Here is a 21,034-nt window from a genome sequence, read left to right as displayed (position 1 = left end):
TTCTTTTAGAAAACTTTTCATATGCCAAACGTGCATATTTATGTATTTGAAACAATAACAATTTTTAGCGATTATTTTAAACACTAACTACTAGAGAAATGTTGTCCAATACACAATGTTCAGTATAAAAAATGAGAATGGAAAAAAGAAACGTGAGAATTTATCAATATAAATCGCTGTGGCATGTCCATGGCAGAATGTGTCATACTGCGGCTCAATGATGGATTCACGATGGTGATTCTAAGTAAGAAAGCGTCATTAATAGTTAGTTAAAATCAATTTAAGTGAATAAAGATATAAATAAAATTAGACTACTTCACCTTTCTCACCTTCATATCACTCAAATCGTGTATGTTCTCGTCCGAGTATCCCTTCATGGCTTTCGTCGCCACCGGGCCCATGTAGTTGTTCACCACAGCGAACTCCATTAACGATAGGAATACAAATACCGAACACGATGACATCCACACATCGATGGCCTTTACATAGGATACCGGCGGCAGCGATTGTTGTGATTGTGTGTTTTGTGTGGCGAGTGTGAGTAGCGATGTGACGCCCAGTGTGACACGTGCCGGTATCGCTTCGGGTTTAATCCAAAAAGAAATCCATGACATGACCACGATTAACGCAGACGGAATGTAGCTGTCAATGGTTGCGGGAGAAGGAAAATTAAATCAAATTATAATTTCGTTTAGAAGCAGCTGTGTTTAGAAGCTTACGTGTGAAAGAGGTGATAGCCAAGACGTCGACGCAGATTGAAAACAATAGCCAGACAAGTGAAGTTGCCTAAGTGTCATTTTGGTGAAGTGAGGAATGATAAGAAATTTGGGAAATTTAGATATTTTGTAAATGTGAATAAATATAATAGAATATAATAAATAAACAAATATAAATTTTTTATTGGCTCAATAAAAATACGAGATCTGTTTCTTTCGACTAGCCTCGTTAAAATATTGTACAAATGCTTATGAAAGGCGCATCTATTCAAGGTGATATTAGTAGAACAGCTGATTTGATGTTTTTTATTTGAAAATTATGTATACATATTTTTGTGAAAATTAATTTTCAATAAAAAAAATATTATCGATTAAACATGGGTAAGTGTATTTTGGAACGGGATGAACCATTTTTCTTAGTGCCGATTGACTCCGTGATAAATTATAACGGGAAGATCACTTATAAGTAATTTTGTTGATAGTTTTCTATCCAGTCATACAGTCATATATCTAGAAAAGTATCCTTGTACCTCCATTTACGAATAATCGCGGTACGCTCCATTGGCTTCGGCATATCTTCAGATATATGTGTCCACTCCCATTAAAAAAAGTTAATTAAAGCAATAAAAGCCGAACCCCAAGATGGGATTTGTTGTTTGCAATTCTATTATCAACAATGCTTTGAAAATAAATGATTTCTGCCAAAACGAATTCATCCGCCTTAGAAATCATGATTCAATTATTAAAGGTTTGCTCACTTGTGACCTTAGATATTTAACACTTCCTTACAAAAGGTTGGATTTAAAAAGGTGAAGAAAGTGGAAAAAGCTGATACTTTCTTGGTAAAAGTGGTAGCAAAAAAGTATTTTTTTACTTAAATAGAAACAAACTGCGTATAGTTTAAAAAATAAATTTTACATTTACATTAGTTGTACCGTTAAAATTTTTGAATACTTGTTCGATTTTTTTAGCAACACTCAGAAAACTGGTATTATGCTTTGCTAAGCCTCTTCTGAACACTCCATTCCCCCATGTGACGGTAGGCTAATTGGAAACAGGTTCCGCCAATCACAAGTTTCTTATGATGAAACCTGCAATGTTATTAATTGCGCCGGGACTATCCAATTATTCTCCCTGTTGTAACTCTTTGGGAAACGCCCAACATGAATTGCTTCAAAATCACCACATCATAAGAAATAAAGCTTTTTAAACTCTCTATGAGTGACTTTATCATGTCCTGACTTCAGCGGTATGTCAGGATCTATTCCATGCATACTAGTCCTGGATATGCCGATAAAAACTCTTGAACGAGTTGTTGCTCGTAAGCAGACCATTTTGAAAATGAAATGTTATGTTTAAGAGAAGCGCGACCAGCATCCACTTAAGATTCATGTTTGGGGCTGCTTCTCCGAAAAATGATTTGGTCGTTTAGGATTTGGCCAAGCTATAGCGATCACTTTTCTATTAGACAGACTGTGTAAATAGAACTAAGGAGTGTTTAACGAACCATCTCAAGAAGCTGGGAAGGCAACGTAGTTATTTATAATTATATAATATAACAAAACTAAAGACACTACCCACGACGTCGGATAAACCAGAAATAGGCATATGATCGAAAAATAATTTATTTTTGTTTGTGCCCGTATAACACTGCCAATCCACAAAGAAATTCAAATAAAGTTTGTGTCTTAAGTCTTTAGTTTTTTCAGCTTTTGTCCTATTATACTTTTACTGGATATTGTACATACAATGTACGACCCAAATTGGGGGACATCAGAATTCGTTTTAGAGGTATGGTCCTTTCGGCAAAGTTTTTTTCTTTTGATCCCTAGAATATGAATTTCACAGAGAAATGGGCTTTTTTTTACCTCCCCACAAATCGACCCGGCCTAACATACATACATAAATAGTATATATGTACATAGACCTTACTAAATTACAAGCAAACAAAAATTTCGCCGTACACTCCGTGTCCAAAATATTTTTGCACGGCTATTTCGAAAAAAAAAATTGTTTTTGACCGTCATGTCTTCGGCATTTATATTGGATCTTAGAGTGTGATGCACCGATGTTTTTTTTTCTCGAAAAGGCATTTTTTTCTATATCAGGCTTACCCCCAAAACCTGTTTCTACCATCCCGTTTCACTAGTGTCAGTAAATTAAGCTTCGGCAAAATAATTAAACCATTGCTAAGGAATTTTTCTGGTTCGAAGGCAATTCGGATTTTTTTTTCGAACATAGGGATCAGCTTTTTGCATTTTTCGTCATATCTTCAGCATTTATAGTCGGATCATAGAGTATGATACTCGATTTTTTATTTTTGTCTCAAGAAGACATTTTTTTGTTGTTTCCAAGTTCATTGGCCGCAAATTCCCCATTCAAACTTCAGTTTATGCTACCCTAAAGTACCATATTACTACCAGTAAATTAAAATTCGGCAAAAATCATTAAACTTTGGGTACGGAAGTTTTTTGATCCGAAGGTAATTTGGACTTTTATTTTTATTTATTTTTTTTTTTTTTGTGCCGAAGGAGGTTTTTGTAGCGGTCGCCTTTTTACATTTTTCGTCATATCTTTGACCTTTATAGTCGGAATTAGGGTGTAATATATCGATATTTTTGTCTCATTTTTTTTTCCGATGTCGTTGCTTCCAAGTTAGCAAATACTTCGGACTCAGGAGTGTGCGATAAGCTTTTTGTCAGTACGGTCTAATGTGCACATATTTTTATATTTTTTCGTACGTCTAAATCTAACACAATCATACCTGTTGAGTATTCGATAGTGCAATCGGTTGTATAATTATTTGATATATCCAATTGCGGCAACTCAATTTCGCTATTAACCACCAACGGATCGGTCATATTCCAGATAAATACCAAATCCTCAACTGTGTGTGATACTAAAAAATAATATATGTAGAAATAATAATTTTTCTAAAATCTAATTATACATAAAACTATTTGGCAAACTTACAACTCTCAATCATCATGGAACAGATTTGTGTGTCATGCGGATAGGACTCAAATTTCATGGCACAAGATAGCACCAAAGTTAGTCTGTAAGGCAAGCGGAACCAAGTTGCTTGAATTTAGTTTCTAATTTAAAATTATTTTACAGGTTCATTGGTAATACACAAATTGCATTCAATTTTTTTTTTAATAAGCTTTTATACTTTGATAACTCTCTTTTAAAATTTAGAATTTATTACATTTTCCTTCCACTCACTTTGACATGTAGAGCAAGGTTTTATCATGGTACAGCCATAGATAATGATTTGGTATGCTCATCTCGTGGAAGGTGACTTTTTTGGCATTCTTGAAGAAACAATCGGGACGCCAAATGCTATGCAACCAATCGACATCCAATATACGATACTGTTCACTCATGTTCTCTGGCAGTCGTAGACGCGGATCACGCCAACTTTGTGCTAGGAATACGTCTGTGACATATGTCTATGAGTAGAGACGTGTATTTCATTTTATTTTGTGTAAAATTTTCGGTAAATATCCTACCATCGATTCTTCGTTAATGGAATCCAATGATAACACTGTCACATGGAAGTAGACAACAGTGGGCTGTCCAAGTAGTTTCGGGGCACGATTTTTATCGTAATTTTTCGATGGTATTGGTAGAATATCTGGCAATGATAAACTTGACTCGATGCCGGTTACTAATTCTGCGCTTTCAGTGGTATTTCTAAAAATGAAGAATTTATTATTTTATGTTTTTATATTATTATTGTTGAATGATTTTAAGATAAAATTATGACCATTATTTTAGGCAAAATTTAAAAATTATTCCTGAATGCAGTTTTCTTTTAAACTTTTAAAACTATTGCCTGACCGAAAGTGCGTATGTTAAATGTGTATACGCTAAGCTCTACTAGTGCAATAGGGTATTTCCAAACATCCAACAAAGTACTTTGACCTCTAGATAAGGTTAGTTTATGGTGGTAGTCGGTCTATACGTCCAACTCACTTAGACCGTACAGGTTCGTTGTGATACCACTGTGCGACACGGGAACCTCGTTTCTTTTTCTTCTTAAAACCATTTTTTGGCTCTTATCCATCGCCATCCCCACGGCAAACGGTTCCGTGAGAGAATTGAAAAAATATTTACCTAGAAAACCTGCTTTGATTTTAGCTAAAGCTGGGCAATTACAAAGGAAATGCTCATGGCACAAAAGACCATGAGATCGAAGTGCAAACCCCCAATTAATCTACCCAAGGAAGTGCTCAATTGCTTCTGCCTCATCTCTACAATCTCATCTCTGTGATCTCTAGTGTGGTCTGTTGTGCTTGACCACGAGCTAACAATTGGAGGTTTCTTCAAACTTTTTTCCGTATCAGCAATGAATTAAAAGTAGCCCCCCTTCATATGTTACATATTCGCTGTGAAGAGACTCTAACTATCTAGCTCGTAAGCACTGCAGACGCAGTTTTCTGCTAGTCCTAAGTTCCTGAAATGATAACGAAGATTATAATATCCCCTATGGTGTTCAGTGAGAGTTGGAAGGTCTTCTCTATATAGGTTTACAAGTTTATTTTATGGCTCTTTTCTGGACTATTCATCGAGCGTCGTATGAATTTCTAGTCTTCCTTATCGTTGATAACTTCCTTTAGGTGCACTTTGGTAACCAAACAAAACGGTTTCGGTCATGGTCGATCTGCGCCTTTTAGAGTTTCTTGCAGCACTTTTTTTTTAACCAATGTAAAGAAATAAAGTAGTTTCCAAGAAACAGTATAAACTGTATTACATATAATCATGGCCTTCACAATGTCTATGTTTTATTTAAAACAAAATGTTTTTGTTAGAAAAAACAATAAAAAATATTTAATTTCTTTTTTATATTTGGTGTAACTTTTCGTGCATTTATGAAGAAGAGTTTAATTAATATCGGTCTGTAAACATTTTATACCAAATTGGCGGAAAAATACATTTTCACACAGGTAAATATTAAATAAAAAAATAAAAAATAAGTGTATAACTTTTTTGACCAGGTACAAAAACCAGTTAATATTATATTTCGAGAAGAGTTGTTTACCGCACGATCAATCGTTTTTCCCAAACGTCTGAAGTGACAGACAGAAAAAGTCGCCCTCGCGTGATTCAAACCAGTGCAGCCATAAAGCCGTTCGAGAAAGAATTCACAGAAATCCTCTTAGAAAGCAGAAAATCATATCCAGGGACATGAAAGTATCGACCAGGTCCTTGTCTAGACTAATTAGAGATGATCTCCACAAGAAAAACTTCTGTAGCTCAACTAGTCATCTTTTGGCAACGCGCTTGAAGAAAATTAGATTCCACAGAAGCAAGCAGTTTCTTCGGTGACACGCGGCACGGCCATGAAAATATTCTTTCCACAGATGCGAAAATGTTCACTTGAATAAGCAAAACGACAAAATCTATGCTAAAACTTCTAAAGACGCAAAAAATGTTGTTCCCAGGGTTCAACGTGGCCACCATCCAGACTCCATAATGATTTGGAGGGGCATGTCTTGTAAAGGCGTTACATCTCTTTATTTCTGCGGAAAAAGGGAGGATGCCTTAGAAGACAACATGGTCTATTAAAGACCTCACAGAAAGGCCTCACATCAATATCCATAGCAACCATGCGTGCTGCAATAACTGAATGGCCTAATCGTTTGAAGGCTTGTATAAAAGCAAATGGTGACCATTTTGAGTGAAATTTTAATTTTTCTTTCTAACTGCTTTTGAAAACGTTTTATAGTTTCATATCTATAACGGACCTAACTTGTAACAGAACTTATGGCAGGACTAAGTATAAATACTGGTAACAGGCAAAAAGGAATCGACAGACAATAATTTTTGCTTAAAGTCTCTTTCGACAGAGTAGAAAAAAGAGACGTCCGAATTTATCATTCCCACAAAACTAAGATGGATATATGAAATTATGTAAATTAAGCAATACCGTCAGTTACATCAGAATTTGAAAATACTTCCGAGCGAGACACTTCTTTAATCTGATGCTGGAAACGAACTAACTAAAACACCCAGACAACATATTTTACGTGAGTGCACAATTGCTGTCCTATGCCGTTAATTCCGCTTCTTCTGAATAGGTCTCTTGTCGTCAAAAATATAGATGTACTGTCTCATCAATCACGGATTTTTGTCAGTAAAACTTTTGAAATTGTCTACTGGGCAACCAACATTCTGCTTTTCATTCACCGAGAATTTTGCTTTTCAAAAGCTGTAATAAGCTGGCTGTAATACTGGCTTATTGAGTAATAAATTATCGTGGTGGCAAGCTTGACATTTTTTATTGTGGCGGTTATACAGGGTGGGCCAAATAAGACCTACTAATGTTAAGCACAAATAACTTTTTTATTTTTTGACATATTTATTTTTCTCTTTTTGTAGGTTATAATTGAATTGTTGGAAATTTATTATGGAACCCTACAGTACAACCCAACGCGTTAAAATTATCGAGTTTTTCTATTCTTGTCAACGATCAATTGTTTTAACGCAGCGTAAATATCGGCATATGTCGGATGAAGCGTATTTCCATTTAAATGGTTATGTCAACAAACAAAACTGTTGATTGTGAGGCTCTGAAAATCCAAGGGCAACACACCAACATCAGTTGCACCCATCTAAATGTACTGCTGGGTGCGGTGTTATGGCCACTAGTGTTATCGGTCCATGTTTCTTCGAAAATGAGGATGAAACGCCGGAATCGATTTCAGGAGCTTCTTACAGAGCATTGATTGAAAACTTTTTGCTGCCAATGGCGGAGCAGTATCCGAATTTGTGGTTTCAACAAGATGGAGCAACTGCGCATACTGCTAGGCAAATTATGGACCTGCTGCGTAGTAGTACTAGGTCTTATTTGGCCCACCCTGTACTTCATACTATATTTAGACTACACTTCGCTAACAATATGCATAAGTAAAACTGTTTTTTGTTTTAATTTTATATTATTTTTGAAGTGAAAGGGAGGAATAAATACTTAAGCGCCCACAATAACTAAGAATTAGCCGTTGCGAAACATTATTTACCAAATTAACAGAAAATCTAAAATGGACGTTCACAGTTAAAAATTGTATGAAGTACCAACAAATGGTTTACCAAAACTTTCGTAATGAGTGTAAAGACTTCTATAGAAAAATTAATATTTCGATATTCATTTCTCACCTTAAACCATGAACACAATTGCACATCAATATTGATTTTTCCAACAAATACAAATGAATGGCGAAAATGACTAGAAATCTTTGTTGATTCAATTGTTTAAACACTGTACGCATTTTGTTGCACACACAACGATATTGAAGCGAAAATTTCTTGAGTATTTATATAATAAATATTAAAGCAATGCTGCCTTTGGATTTTACATAAAAATGCAGCAAATATTTTACATTTGACTTCAAAAAGTCATTAATTTAGCGACTTATATTTGTATTAAATAATTATAGTAATCTTGCACTTATTTAACAATTTATATACATATAAGCGGTTGTATAGTATTGTATTTGCACTTTTTCCGACAATGGCATTGCAAAGGTTTGCAGAGTAAACTTTTCAAAATTTATTATTATTATTATTTATTTTCCAAATGTAATGCCCTCAGTAATTTCCGTGTATATATGGCTCGTCCATATGAATTTTATTTGAATTAATTTTGGTCGCACTTTAAATTTACTTGAAAATCGTTGCAACAAAATGTGGCACATCATCACTTATGGTATTTCACATTAACTTCGAGGCAGCCCTTTCCTTGATAAGCCAATAAATAGAAAAGAACATTTTAATGCGGCAAAAAGATTACAACAATCCTTTTTGTAATAATTTCGAAATTTATATGCTTATTTGACACTTATCGTGTGATTTTGTGGCCAAGTGTGATAAATTGCTTTGTACGGCTTCTTTGAGTGCATTTCAATTGCGGATTTGCATTCTTGCATTTCAAATTGACAGTTGGGTGGTCATGGCGCTAAAGCAGCAGCAGCAAATGCATGCAAATAAAAGCAAACTAACAACTCTTGTTCCCTTTTTATTTTTGTTTCAGTTTTTGCTTTGCATTCCGTGAGCATTTAAAAATGTAAACAAACAGAGAGAATGCATCGCAAATCAAGAAAAAATTTACGGCCACGTGATGCATTCTCTTACGCATTTTATTTAATGTAAAAGAGGGTTATGTTGAATAACTGTTTATCAAAAGTTTTTGGATGCATAATTCCTGTGTTTCTTCTCTTGAAATTTAGTGTGGCGGAAATGCGTTACAAATTCAAATCGCCGTATTTTTTGTTATATAAAAGCCATATGAAAAGCCTCAAATGCTACTCTGTCGGCTTCGGTGTTGACACCTGTAGCGAATGCCAATAATTCGGCGCTACCATATAACATTTAATTGTATTTCCTGCAATTCAACGAGTATATCCCACAAAAGAATGATTAGCATATATACGAAAGCGTTCAGAAAAAGTATTGTTCTTTCTTTTATAGCGCGTCGTTCATTTCGTATTAAAAAATTCAGTGTTTTTTACTTTCTCAGAGTGTGATCACACACCTACTACGTTAACATGATGGAAAGAATAATGAGATGATGCCTATCGTGGAAGAGCAAATGGTTGGCAACACTGCACAACTCAGCTAATGTGACGTCACGCACTCTCTGATGGGCGCAATCTTTTTTCTATCATTTTTGCTACGCTAACGTAGCATTAATGTGCTCTGCATACTCTCCGTAATCCTGAAAGAAGATTAAACTGTAGTGAAAGGGTTGATATACTGTCATAAATGCTTAAACATGTAACAAGAATCGGCACAAATTCGGCCGAGCTCATAAGCACCCACAAATTTTAAAAACTACCACAGCAGACGACAAGTAAAAGGCTATTGTTACATTTACAGCATGGTTTGTTGAAAATTACCGCCGTTTCACAATTATTAAGCCTAGACGGACATTCTTCGTCGTTTCGACGACGCTCGATTGCATTTAACTGCTTATCATAATTTCCGTTCATTGTTTTTCTTTAATTTTTCGTACAGCTTTAGTCCTTGCTGAGCTTTAGTTGTGAGCGTCCGTTCATCTATGCTAGTTGCTTGTAAGTACCGTTTTAAAAAATTTGCGTCGTCGAAACGACGAAGAATGTCTTTTGTGTGAGTTTTGCAACAAAATAATATATCGCTTTTAGGATTTTTTTTGTATCTTAAAAACTTTTATATAATTCAATTCGACATGACAAAACAAGCCTTTTTAAATGACAAAGAAATTGAAAAGTTTCTTGCTGAAGACGATGACTTAATAGTTTCGGATGAAGATGATTATGCCATTGGCGAGCTTGAGACAGACTTGGGAGAGCTAATGGACGAAGAAAATTCTTCTGAAGAGGTTTCTGCAGACGAAGACGATGTCCCGTCGAATGTGTTGCTTAAAGAGTCTGATATAATTACTTTCTCAAAAAACATATTACGTGGAAAAAACTGTCATAAGTGGTCGTCTCATAGATATGGACAAAATACTGTACATCAAGTAAGTGGTCTTACTCGAATTGTAACCATGGATAATTGGTTCAATTCAGTCTCCTTGGCTAAATCTCTTTTAAAAGAACCATATAAATTAACATTGGTTGGAACATTGCGGGATATACCTCCAGAGAGATAACTCCAGAGATGAAATTCAGCAAAGGTCGAAAATGTGGCACTTCAATGTTCGCCTATGACAACGAACGGACGCTCTTGTCATATAAGCCAAAACCGCATAAAATATTTTACTTGTTGTCCTTATGCAATGAAATTTGGAACTGTAAATAGCATGACAAAGACGCCACAAAAAAAGAAAGATTTGTACGATTTGTCCATCATCCAAACGTCGAATGGCCAAATCTTCATGCGCCAAATGTCAAAAAAGCTTGTGTGGGGAGCATAAAATTGATCTCTGTGCCTCATGTGAAAAATAAAGTTGAAGACCTATAAAACAGAATTTTATTTTTAGTTTTAAGCATAAAATGTACCTTTTTAAAGTATTAATGAATTTTAATTTGATTAATATTACTTTTTTGTAGAAGTTTTTCAGAGGCTATGAGCAAAAAAAAATTTTTTTATTGAATATGAATATTTTTAATTTTAAGTTTTATATGATATTAGTATAAATAAACAAGCATTAAAACTATTAAATAAATATTTAGAGTAAAATACTGCATTTATATTTTATTCTTTTTGGGTGTAGGTGCAATCTGAAGAAAGCTTCAAAAGAGTGGTCGTCGTTTCGACGAAGAATGTCTTTAGTGTACTAAAAATATGAATGTCCTTCTAGGGTTAATGGCACAAGCTTCCGCGAGTTTGTGGATTTTTGATTAAAATTGGCGCAAAGTATGGAGAAAATGTAGATATAAATGACTTACTGCCTGACCTAACAACAATTTCGTGCGATATTTATAAGTCGGCAGATGAAGACAGAAATGAACCAAAAACTGAAATAAAAGAAGTTATTAATAGCGGTAGATCATCTGCTACAATAGATATTTGGTCCGACCCTTATGTAAATCGACATTTTTAAGTGTCACGTTGCACCATCGAAAAGATTTTAAGCTATTTGATATGGTTCTTAGACTGAAATCATTGGACTTTGAAAATTCTACGGGAGATAGTATTTTAATAAAATTAAAAGGATTATTTTGGGAATTTCGAATTGGGAATTTCGAATGAGCATCGAATCAATAATATTCGTAACAGATAGGGCGAAATATATTGTAAAAGCTTTAGAAAATGGCACTCGTCTCACCTGCAGTAGCCATTTTTTTGCAATGTTTTAGATAAGGCCTTCGATGGAACACCTGAATTAGCGGAAACGCTCCAGTCCTGCAAAAATTTGTTTAAGTTGCCAACGTCTCTAATAAGTCATTGTCCTACACGATAGAATTCTAACAATATAATATTTGAAATATTTAAAAATAAAATATTTATTGTAGATAACTGGTTGTTTATCCAGGAAATGCGGACTTCTCTTGCATATTAATCTTTCGACTATTAAAATTGTGCACTTTGCAATAACTTTGAAATCACCTTTTAAAAAAACAATCCAACTTTGTAGCTCACCCTGCTTATTTTTTTGTTTTACCTGCCATATTAAAAATTAAAAGCAAATTTTAAAGCAGAAACTTATTAAGAAATTAGATGACATATGGGTTAAAAATTTAAGTTTATGGCATAAAACTGCATTCTTTTTGTATTCACCAGCTAAGAGTAAGCAGCAAAATGACCTTACAGAAATAAAAATAATTTGCGTTTCGTACGTTCATAATTTAGACAATTGCGAAACGACTCCAAGTTCACAACCTGGACCATTATTGTCTCCACCGGATATTAATTCTCTCTGATACAACAAGCTCAGTTGCACTTGCGCCCAGGTCATCAAAATTCCCTCACGATGATATTAAGCAAATTTACACTAGAACCTAAAGAAACTCCTCAAGTAGAAGTAGAGAAGTACAGCCGAGAAATTGTTAAAGTAACTGAAACCTTTGACTTATTTGAATTTTTAAGAACACTTTTATTGCAAGCTGTATACATACTACATTAAGCAATATTTGTAGAATAACTTAAACTAGCAGCTAGAGAATTTCAGTCGTTTATGGGATGCACCCAATGGTACAACCCATTTCATTTTTTCCCACTAAAAGAGGAAATCTGTGGTGGATTTTCCTTTGAGTCGGGTGAAAGCGATGGGATTTGCTATCATTTCCGTTATTAAGGAGTTAGAGTGAGCTAAGAGCCTGAGATTGTGGGATCTTGCATATTTTTCTATTTCTTGCATAACAGTGGATATTTGGAGGTCATGGTGTATTTGCGAGTTTGTAATATAGTAGGGTGAGTTGGTGAACCCTGCAAAGCCCCCGATGATTGAGTATTCTTTTTCGTTCTTCGATGATCGGAAACAGTTTTTTAAGAATAAGGCATTCCATAAGCTTGGAAGTGATTCGTTTAATTGGCTTAATAGACGATACGATTCAACTGAATCTGGTTTTTTGCCAGGTTTGAGGACCATTTTAATTTGAACCACTTTCCATTGGGCAGGAAAATTTCCGGTATAATTGCATTAAATAAATACTTTAACAGAGTAACTCCTATTTCTGGGAGCTCTTTGAATACTTTGGCTGTAATAAGATCGTAGCCGGGAGATTTATTAGTGTTCAGATTTTTAATAGCAGATTTCACTTCAAATTTAGAGAATTTACGTATGGTTGGGTCCATTTGATAGGTTTGTGTTAGTATAGAATTTATATCTTCTAGAGTACCGGGTGAAGGGGACATTGAGTGTGGGGCAAATACTCTTTTTAAGTGCCGGGCAAATGTCGCTGCTCTTTTCGAGTCGCTTTTAGCCCATTCATTATTTTCCATTCGAAGGGCAGGTATCTGGAGTATAGGTCTTTTTATATTTCTAGCAGCCTTCCAGAGCGAATACTCAGCATCTGCTGTAGCGTTTAGACTACTGAGATAGCGATTAAACTGTGTGCTTCGTTCATTAACAAGAGCTTCTTTAAGTTGCCTTGTGAGTGTATTTAAGTTTTTTTATCTGACGGGTGTCCACTTTTTCCTTGCAATCCGTTTTTCTCGTAGTTTTCCTTTAATACTGGGAGAAATTTGTAGTGCCTTTTTTGGAAAAGAGATAGGCGGGGTCGAATTCCAAGCAGCTTGTTGTAAGCAGCAGTTAAAGTGTTCAACAGCTTCAGCAATATCAATTTCAGTTTTTAGTGGGAGTTTTGAATTTATCGTTGATGATACTAGATATCGAAAGTGATTCCAGTCAGTTTTGTTATTATGGAGGTAACATTGAGCAGGTGTGTCGGCAAGGGGGTTATGAAGCTCAATCTTTACGGGAGAATGGTCAGAGGAGAGCTCGAAGCAGCTGCTGCACTTGATATCACCAGGTATGATGCCTTTTACGACGCAAAAATCGATCAAGTCAGGAGTTTTTTTTTCAAATCCGATGGCCAATACGTTGGGGAACCCGATGATATGGGTATTCAATTTAATTTGTTAATAGCTGCATAAAGTTACCGGCCTTCAGGGGTTGTAAGGCGGGAGCCCCAATATGTGTCTTTTCCGTTATAACATAGTCACCTCCAGCGAGAAATCTGCTTAGGAGGGGTGAAAACAACTTTTCGTACTCTTCTGATTTAACTGCATGCTTGGGCGAACTATATATTGCTGAGATTATAATCGGGCCTCCCAGTCTTCAACAGTAATATTAGTCGCTTGAATAGCTTCTGTACAGTAGGAGTTAATTAAATTGTGTTTAATGGTATTTTTAATTAGAATGGCTGATCCAGCATGTGCTTTTTTGTCGGGGTGCAATGTGTGATAGAGTTTATAACTTGGGATTTGAAAATAGCGTGAAATGGGTCTCCGATATTAGAAGAATATCGATATTCTGGGTATTGGGCAATGCTTTAATCTCGAGTACGTGATATTTATGGGATCGAAGAGTTGGAGTTTTTAGTCGTGAGGGAAACAAGTAGGGTCATCACTGACGTCATCTGCCGCATAAACTATTTGAGGAGGACAATAAAATCTTTCACTTCATTTGGAGCTCCAGTTTGATTATTTGCACTTGGAATATTTGTCGTGTTTTTTACAGATTGCGCATATGGGAGTGTATTGTAATTCGGTAGTTAAGTAGCTGGATTGGGGCGAGGAGTGAATTCCTGCTGTTTGGAGATAGGCACTGAATTGAGTTCTTTTTTTCTCAGTGGTGGGTTATTATTTTTTGCAAATTTTTGTAAATTATGCAGCCCTTATAATTTGCCGGGTGATTTCCTTCACATTATTTGAATGGTGAAGAATCAGTGCAAAAAATTATCCCCACTTGTCCAAATTCACGCTGCAAATTCATTCATTTCTGCAAGTAGTGCAGCAGCGGAAGGTAAATTTTTGTTGGCGGAAATATAATAACAGAGAAGCGCAAGAGTTTTGAGCCGAAGGAAGTTGGCAATATATAGGTTGGCAAAGAAGTCTTGCGGTATTTCCGCAAGCTTGTCTTTGCAAGCGCGTAGTTCTGGTTGTATTCGTCGCATCGGTTCACGCTAGAGCTTTTTGGAAAGCTCTTTTCACGTGCTAACACGTGTTTGATTAATTGCTGTTTGCTTTTAGTCGTTCGTGAGTTATAGCATCTCAAACATGGAGCAAAATAAAGAGAAAATACGGCATATTTTACAGTACTACTACGATAAAGGCAAAAATGCATCTCATGCTGCCAATAAAATTTGTGCAGTTTATGGACCCGATACAGTTTCCATTTCCACGCACAACGATGGTTTCAACGTTTTCGTTCTGGTGCAGAGGTGATCGAAGATGCGCCACGGTCCGGAAGGCCTGTCGTCGAAAATTGCGATAAAATCCCTGAATTGATCGAAAGAGACCGGCATAGTAGCAGCCGTAGCATCGGCCAAGAGCTGGGCATGACTCATCAAACCGTTATAAATCATTTGAAGAAGCTTGGATTCAAAAAGAAACTCGATGTATGGGTGCCACACGACTTGACGCAAAAAAACATTTTTGCCCGTATGGATGCATGCGAATCGCTTCTGAATCGCAACAAAATCGACCCGTTTTTGAAGCGGATGGTGACTGGCGATGAAAAGTGGGTCACTTACGACAACGTGAAGCGCAAACGGTCGTGGTCGAAAAGCGGTGAAGCCGCCTAGACGGTGGCCAAGCCTGGATTGACGGCCAGGAAGGTTCTTCTGTGTGTTTGGTGGGATTGGCAGGGAATCATCCACTATGAGCTGCTCCCCTATGGCCAAACGCTCAATTCGGACATGTACTGCCAACAACTGGACCGCTTGAATGCAGCACTCATGTAGAAGAGGCCATCTTTGATCAACAGAGGCCGAATTGTCTTCCATCAGGACAACGCCAGGCCACACACATTTTTGGTGACGCGCCAGAAGCTCCGGGAGCTCGGATAGGAGGTTCTTTTGCATCCACCGTATAGTCCGGATCTCGCACCAAGTGATTACCACCTATTTCTGTCCGTGGCGAACGAGCTTGGTAGTCGGAAGTTGTCCACAAGAGAGTCCTGTGAAAATTGGCCCTCCGAGTTTTTTGACAATAGGGAAGCGAGCTTCTATAAGAGGGGCATTATGAAGTTGGCATCTCGTTGTGAACTCGTCACCGAACAAAACGGCGCATATTTGACTTAAATCGCATTATTATAACCAACAGTTGAAAATTCAATAAAAATACCGCAAGACTTTTTTGACAACCTTTATTATTTTGCATTCCTTTTACACAAATTTTAATAAAATGTAAGTAATGTTTAATGTTATTTAGGAATAGATTATTTTTTTATGAAATTAAATTAATACACAAGTATCTGATTTTAAAATGTAGTATCTTTTGTTATAAAATTTACGTATTATATGACAAAAATGAAATTAGTGAATTTAAATGTATATGTAAAATAAAGTGAACTGAAACTGAAATAAAGTAAATAAAAAAACATGTGATATGTGATGATGATAAGATATTTGTCAAACAAAATGTAAAAGTTATCGTATCGAAATAAAAATGTATCGGTAATATTGATATCGCAATTACAGCTACAATACCTAATTCCACATGTGTTTACATTTGCCCAGCGCATATTGCAGCCGGAAAGTACCATATTGGTTTTATTAAGTAGACCAAGGACACCTGTAGTAATTAAAGGAACCGCAATAAAAGTAATGTTGATAGTTAAGGGAACGGTCAATTTCACAAAGGCAGGTGAATTGGCTGCGTATTTTTAATAATGTTTATCTTCCTACTAACCTAGCAATTTCCTCTTCGCTAATAGCTGGTGACTACTACCAACACTTTACTGCGGTTGCAAAAGTGCTCTTCATTAACAAAGCATCAACAATATCCTAAAGGGTTTGCCGCTGCCATGTCTGAGGCGCTGGACAAATTGGATCAACAGGAGGCCCAAATGAAAGTTGAGCGAACCGCAAAGTCTGAGCAAGTAAAAGATGCCAAACGTCAGAAGCGTGAATTGAAACGCAGAAAATGGGTGGACTGGAACACACAAGATGAGCAGTCGGGGGACACAAAACGTCCAGCATTTGATCCGGCTGACCGTGTAAAGCGAAAAAAGTCCGCAATACTTCTGGGGTATTGTGGTGCAAATTACTTTGGTATGCAACGTAATCCCGGCATGCAAACCATTGAAGAGGAACTGTTCAAAGCGATGTTGAAACAAAAGTGGATAACAGAGGAAAGTTTTGAGGCAGCACAAGCGGCGTGCTTTCAGAGAGCGGCGCGCACCGATAAAGGTGTTTCGGCGGCGCGGCAAGTGTGCTCAATGAAATTGCGTAAGGGCAGGGGGTTATATATAAACTTAATTTGTGGTAAGAAATTCCTTATAAAAAGTGTTTACTATTTCTTACAGCTGATCCACTAGATATCAAAGCGTTGAACGAAGATTTGCCTGAGCAAATACGCGTTTTTGGCGTTGAGCGCGTTACTAAAGGTTTTAATGCGAAAGATCAGTGCAATGCGCGCACATACACATACACACTGCCGTCCATTGCGTTTGCGGATTACACGCAAAAATATGGTTTTGATAACTATCGAATTGAAGCTGCTCAACTGCAAAAGATAGGAGACATATTGAAGTTGTACGAAGGCACGAAAAACTTTCACAATTTCACCAGCCGGAAGTAAGTCAAAACTATTAATCGTATATACATAATGCTTCTTGCTTTATCTGTAACATTGCCACTTTTGTTCCAGAAACTTTTTAGATCCTTCTGCGAAACGCTTCATTATGTCCTTCAGCTGCTCCGAACCATTCCTTACGCCACAAGGCATAGAATTTTTGACGCTTAAAGTAAAGGGGCAAAGTTTTATGCTACATCAAATTCGAAAAATGGTCGGCTTAGCGATAGCAATTGCGCGAGGTAATACCACGACGGTCACACTGGATCGCGCGTTAACCGAAGAACGTTTAGATCTGCCGATGGCCCCTGGTTTGGGCTTAGTATTGGATACAGTGCACTATGAACGCTACAATGATCGTTACGGCAGCGATGGCATACATGAACCCCTGACTTGGGTTAAGCAAGAGGATGAAATAAAAGAATTCATTGAACGTTATATTTACGCCAATATATATGAAACAGAGTATAAAGAACGTTCGATGCTGGAATGGTTAGAGACATTACCTTTACATTCATACGATGCACGCCGAGATGATGCACAGACAGCAATAAGCAATGACGAGAGGGGGAAGAAGCATAATGACGATGACGATGAATAATTAAATTTTTGATTTAAGTTTTTATATGTAAACCTTTAGTTGCGAGCCTTCTTGCTGATTAATATGTTAATATATACAGTTTGCTCGACTTTAAGCCACCCGGTACAAGGTAACAGTAAAATTCAGCTGCTGAATATATTTGCACTTCAATTATTACAAATTAGTAGATGCAATATTTTCCAATGGGGCCACGAATAAAATAATAGAAGTCAATTTTAGAGATATCTTTCCAATCGTACCCACGACAGTTGGTTCTACGTTACCGGCTCGATACGGATTTATTTTCGGCCAAGGATTTATAATCCAGAAGTATTTCCCGTCCATGTTTAAGCTACTACAAGTCTTTCCAATCATTCCGACGATAGTCGAGCGGGGTTGCACATTGCCAGAACGAAAGTAACACTTCAGCAACATTTTATAACATTACAACAACGACATGCCCGTTTCTTCAAACAACGAGCTATTAAATCGAATCGGTGCACGAAACTCAATACCTGAACTTTATGGCGCTAAGCACTTCTACGGAGTAATTTTTTGAAAAGTCTAATTTGTTGAGTAAAACCAAATGTATTTAATTTCCCACATTTAGGATATACTCGTATATGATAGTTCTAATATATATGAAAAGCATGCTTTAAAAGGTTCCATCAGCTTAGCGCATTTAGAAACGTCCACCCTTCTTCTTTTTATGGCCACCCTTGCGATGCTGTTGGCGGGGTCCAGGTGTCGGTTCCTGGTAGACCGGTGTGGCCGGAGAGTTTTTACCAAGATTTGCCCGATTCGACATATCACTACAAACAACAAAGTTAACATCTACAAATGTCAAAAAGCATTTATGTAACTTACTATTGGTCAGCGGCGCCACTAGCCATGCCTTGTGAGCCCTTGATAATATCCTTAGCACGACGGTCACGCTTCTTACGAAAACCAGTACGCTCGTATTTGGGCAGCCACCGCTCTGGATCTGGCGGTACGTCAGCGTTATAGTTTTTGGGTAGTTTACCCTTGCGTTTACGATTACGACTCTTCTTTTTCTCGGCAACTGGTGTACCCGGCGATTGATCGATTTTGGCATTCGCCGATTTTTTAGCGGCCTTTGTAGACATAACCCAATTGGCCGCTTCTAAAGCATCGATTTCAGAAGCAGTTGTGAGTGTTTCAAGTTTGGGTAAACGTTTACTTAGTTCTAAGGCACGTTTTGGATTGAATTGTGCATATGCAATAACCAGCTGAGCCAATACTTTCATATCATAGGCGTTGAGCTTGAGCAGCTCTTCAAGTGAACTGGCTGCAGTCTCGGATGCACCGCCACGCAAATGGAATTCCGCGGCTTGGCGCCACATATCGCTCAAATCGCCACTGCTGACCTGTATAAGAATGGTTAGTGTATTAATAAGTGAAATGTGTCTGAAATTTTAAAGAGATATCTCACATTGTTCATTTTATACCATTCGACAGCGGATTTCAGCAATTCTGATGCTGCGGGCTTATTGTCTGTACCCAAGTATAGAGTCACCAGTGCAGATATAATACCGGGCTTGTACATTTGCTCGCCAAGTGAAAGCAACACATCAATCGCCTCTTTGCGATTGCCTTGCGAAAGCAACAATTGCACAACCGCAAATTTCGATGCGAATGCGTTTTCTTTATGCGTTGCGGCATATTTATTCAACAAATCGACAGCTTCTTTCTGACGCTTATCCTTGGTAAGTTGAGAACAGCGTATGAGTAGAGCTTGGAACTCTACATCAGGGTAAGCTTCAACTAACTTTTGACATAACTGCTGAACCTGGTCACTGGAGTTGGTGAATAATGCAAGCAAACAATTATTTAATGCAATTGCTTTTTTCTGACGGCTGGTCAATTTCGAATCACAGGCCTCCGACATGGCCGAGCGTATTTTCTTCTTGGAGTCAAACACATTCTGATCCTTATTGATGACCACCGAATTATTGCTAGCCACGGCGACTAAGACCACATCCTTGGGCTTATTGCGCAAACATTCGGTATAAATTGCGGCTGCTTCTTTTAGTTTGCCCTGCATTTGCAAACAATATCCCAATTGCACACGTATAGGCTCCAATTCTTCGCGCATTTCCTCTTCAGTAACACCATCTTCTTCCAGAGTTTCACGACATAGCTTTTCGCTGGCGCGCAGCTTTTTCTCAGCCTCAGCATACCTTTGACGATTCGAAGCAATACAAGCGGCATTGTAGTACTGTTCATATGTTTCTTCGGGCAGCTCGGGTATTTCCTTGTTCTAAGAACAACAAAATATGTTTGCATAATATTTTAGTTCAATTTATTCAGTTTAGTTTATTTATACCTTGTCCACAGCCAAGTTAGCAGCAACAGCACTTAAATTCGTGCGCCTTTCATTTTCATAGTCATCGTTGGTGGTTTTGATGATTTCCTTGTAGGCATCGAAACATTCCTCATACCGTTCAAGCCGATAGAGAACTTGGGTGCGCAACTCTTTCAAGCTGGCTGGCAGTGGATTAATGCTACCATTGTCGATGGTTTTCAATGCTTGCTCGGGCTTGTTCAATCTGTATTCGCAATAGGCCTTCTCCAGCACTAAAGTGGAGGCAAGCTTATTTTTTTCTATGAATTTGTAAGCCTCTTCGAATTTTGATAGCTGAATGAGACAAACAACTTTGCAGTGTAATGCTGTTTGATCGTCTGGCGCAATACCCAAAACTTAAGGATAAATTATGAAATTTAATAGTTTCTATGTTAATTTAAGGCTACGTATGGTTTTTTAAAATTCACATATACCAAGCAACTTACCCCTATTTACTGCCTTGACTGCCTTCTCGTATTCGCCATTTTGACCGAATTTATTAACATCCGCATACGCAGCCCTTATAATGGCTTCTCTTTGATTTGGGTCCTTAGACATTATTATCAATTTTTCCTATTAGGGATACATCCAGCGCATTAAGAAACTTTCCAACATAAAACTCACATTTACTTGACACCTCAGCAAGTGCAAACCAGATTTGACAATTGGTGACATAACAACGAGACTCATGTGCCCTAAAAATAAATG

The 21,034-nt window shown here is 37.1% G+C and overlaps 3 protein-coding genes across 7 annotated transcripts; 1 reads left to right on the top strand and 2 right to left on the bottom strand.

Annotated features, from left to right (window-relative positions):
* On the bottom strand, positions 1-8,932 carry LOC129247468 (glycine receptor subunit alpha-2). Of its 3 annotated transcripts, XM_054886612.1 has the most exons (9): positions 8,850-8,932; positions 7,875-8,673; positions 4,229-4,412; positions 3,942-4,168; positions 3,690-3,772; positions 3,481-3,615; positions 720-786; positions 321-642; positions 1-240 (listed from the first exon to the last, which is right to left on the bottom strand). In XM_054886612.1, the coding sequence occupies exons 2-9, from the start codon at positions 7,985-7,987 to the stop codon at positions 91-93; spliced, it is 1,281 nt and encodes a 426-aa protein (XP_054742587.1). In that variant the 5' UTR covers positions 7,988-8,673; positions 8,850-8,932; the 3' UTR covers positions 1-90. The 3 variants fall into 3 exon arrangements, with proteins under 3 accessions (XP_054742587.1, XP_054742579.1, XP_054742595.1); XM_054886604.1 differs by having other exon boundaries at positions 7,875-8,860; XM_054886620.1 differs by having other exon boundaries at positions 330-642; positions 7,875-8,860.
* Positions 8,933-16,290: 7,358 nt separating this feature from the next.
* LOC129236218 (pseudouridylate synthase 1 homolog) lies at positions 16,291-18,200 on the top strand. 3 transcript variants are annotated; one of them, XM_054870468.1, is made up of 4 exons: positions 16,291-16,408; positions 16,522-17,035; positions 17,113-17,383; positions 17,457-18,200. In XM_054870468.1, the coding sequence occupies exons 2-4, from the start codon at positions 16,612-16,614 to the stop codon at positions 17,980-17,982; spliced, it is 1,221 nt and encodes a 406-aa protein (XP_054726443.1). In that variant the 5' UTR covers positions 16,291-16,408; positions 16,522-16,611; the 3' UTR covers positions 17,983-18,200. The 3 variants fall into 3 exon arrangements, with proteins under 3 accessions (XP_054726443.1, XP_054726441.1, XP_054726442.1); XM_054870466.1 differs by having other exon boundaries at positions 16,294-16,447; XM_054870467.1 differs by having other exon boundaries at positions 16,312-16,451.
* Positions 18,201-18,529: 329 nt separating this feature from the next.
* LOC129236216 (signal recognition particle subunit SRP72) lies at positions 18,530-20,990 on the bottom strand. The gene is made up of 5 exons (XM_054870461.1): positions 20,773-20,990; positions 20,309-20,682; positions 19,415-20,242; positions 18,829-19,349; positions 18,530-18,773 (listed from the first exon to the last, which is right to left on the bottom strand). Exons 1-5 carry the CDS (start codon positions 20,882-20,884, stop codon positions 18,644-18,646), a joined length of 1,965 nt encoding a protein of 654 aa, XP_054726436.1. The 5' UTR covers positions 20,885-20,990; the 3' UTR covers positions 18,530-18,643.
* Between the last annotated feature and the right edge of the window lie 44 nt (positions 20,991-21,034).

Source organism: Anastrepha obliqua, chromosome 1 (assembly GCF_027943255.1).
Source record: "Anastrepha obliqua isolate idAnaObli1 chromosome 1, idAnaObli1_1.0, whole genome shotgun sequence".
NCBI lineage: Eukaryota > Metazoa > Arthropoda > Insecta > Diptera > Tephritidae > Anastrepha > Anastrepha obliqua.
The sequence above is the reverse complement of the archived record's forward strand: the minus strand, read 5'-3'. Positions and strand labels throughout refer to the sequence as shown.

What these genes read in the sequence shown, in the direction of transcription:
- LOC129247468 (XM_054886612.1), bottom strand. Translation starts at nt 7,987, where the DNA reads ATGCGTACAGTGTTTAAACAATTGAATCAACAAAGATTTCTAGTCATT. An exon ending in ACCTTGCTCTACATGTCAAA is followed by an intron (nt 3,773 to 3,941) that starts GTGAGTGGAAGG and finishes CTTGCCTTACAG; the next exon opens with ACTAACTTTGGTGCTATCTT. An exon ending in TTCCATGATGATTGAGAGTT is followed by an intron (nt 3,616 to 3,689) that starts GTAAGTTTGCCA and finishes ATTATTTTTTAG; the next exon opens with TATCACACACAGTTGAGGAT.
- LOC129236218 (XM_054870466.1), top strand. Translation starts at nt 16,412, where the DNA reads ATGTTGATAGTTAAGGGAACGGTCAATTTCACAAAG. An exon ending in AGTGTGCTCAATGAAATTGC is followed by an intron (nt 17,036 to 17,112) that starts GTAAGGGCAGGG and finishes TATTTCTTACAG; the next exon opens with CTGATCCACTAGATATCAAA. An exon ending in CACAATTTCACCAGCCGGAA is followed by an intron (nt 17,384 to 17,456) that starts GTAAGTCAAAAC and finishes CTTTTGTTCCAG; the next exon opens with AAACTTTTTAGATCCTTCTG.
- LOC129236216 (XM_054870461.1), bottom strand. Translation starts at nt 20,884, where the DNA reads ATGTCTAAGGACCCAAATCAAAGAGAAGCCATTATAAGGGCTGCGTAT. An exon ending in CTAACTTGGCTGTGGACAAG is followed by an intron (nt 20,243 to 20,308) that starts GTATAAATAAAC and finishes TGTTGTTCTTAG; the next exon opens with AACAAGGAAATACCCGAGCT. An exon ending in AGTGGCGCCGCTGACCAATA is followed by an intron (nt 18,774 to 18,828) that starts GTAAGTTACATA and finishes TGTTGTTTGTAG; the next exon opens with TGATATGTCGAATCGGGCAA.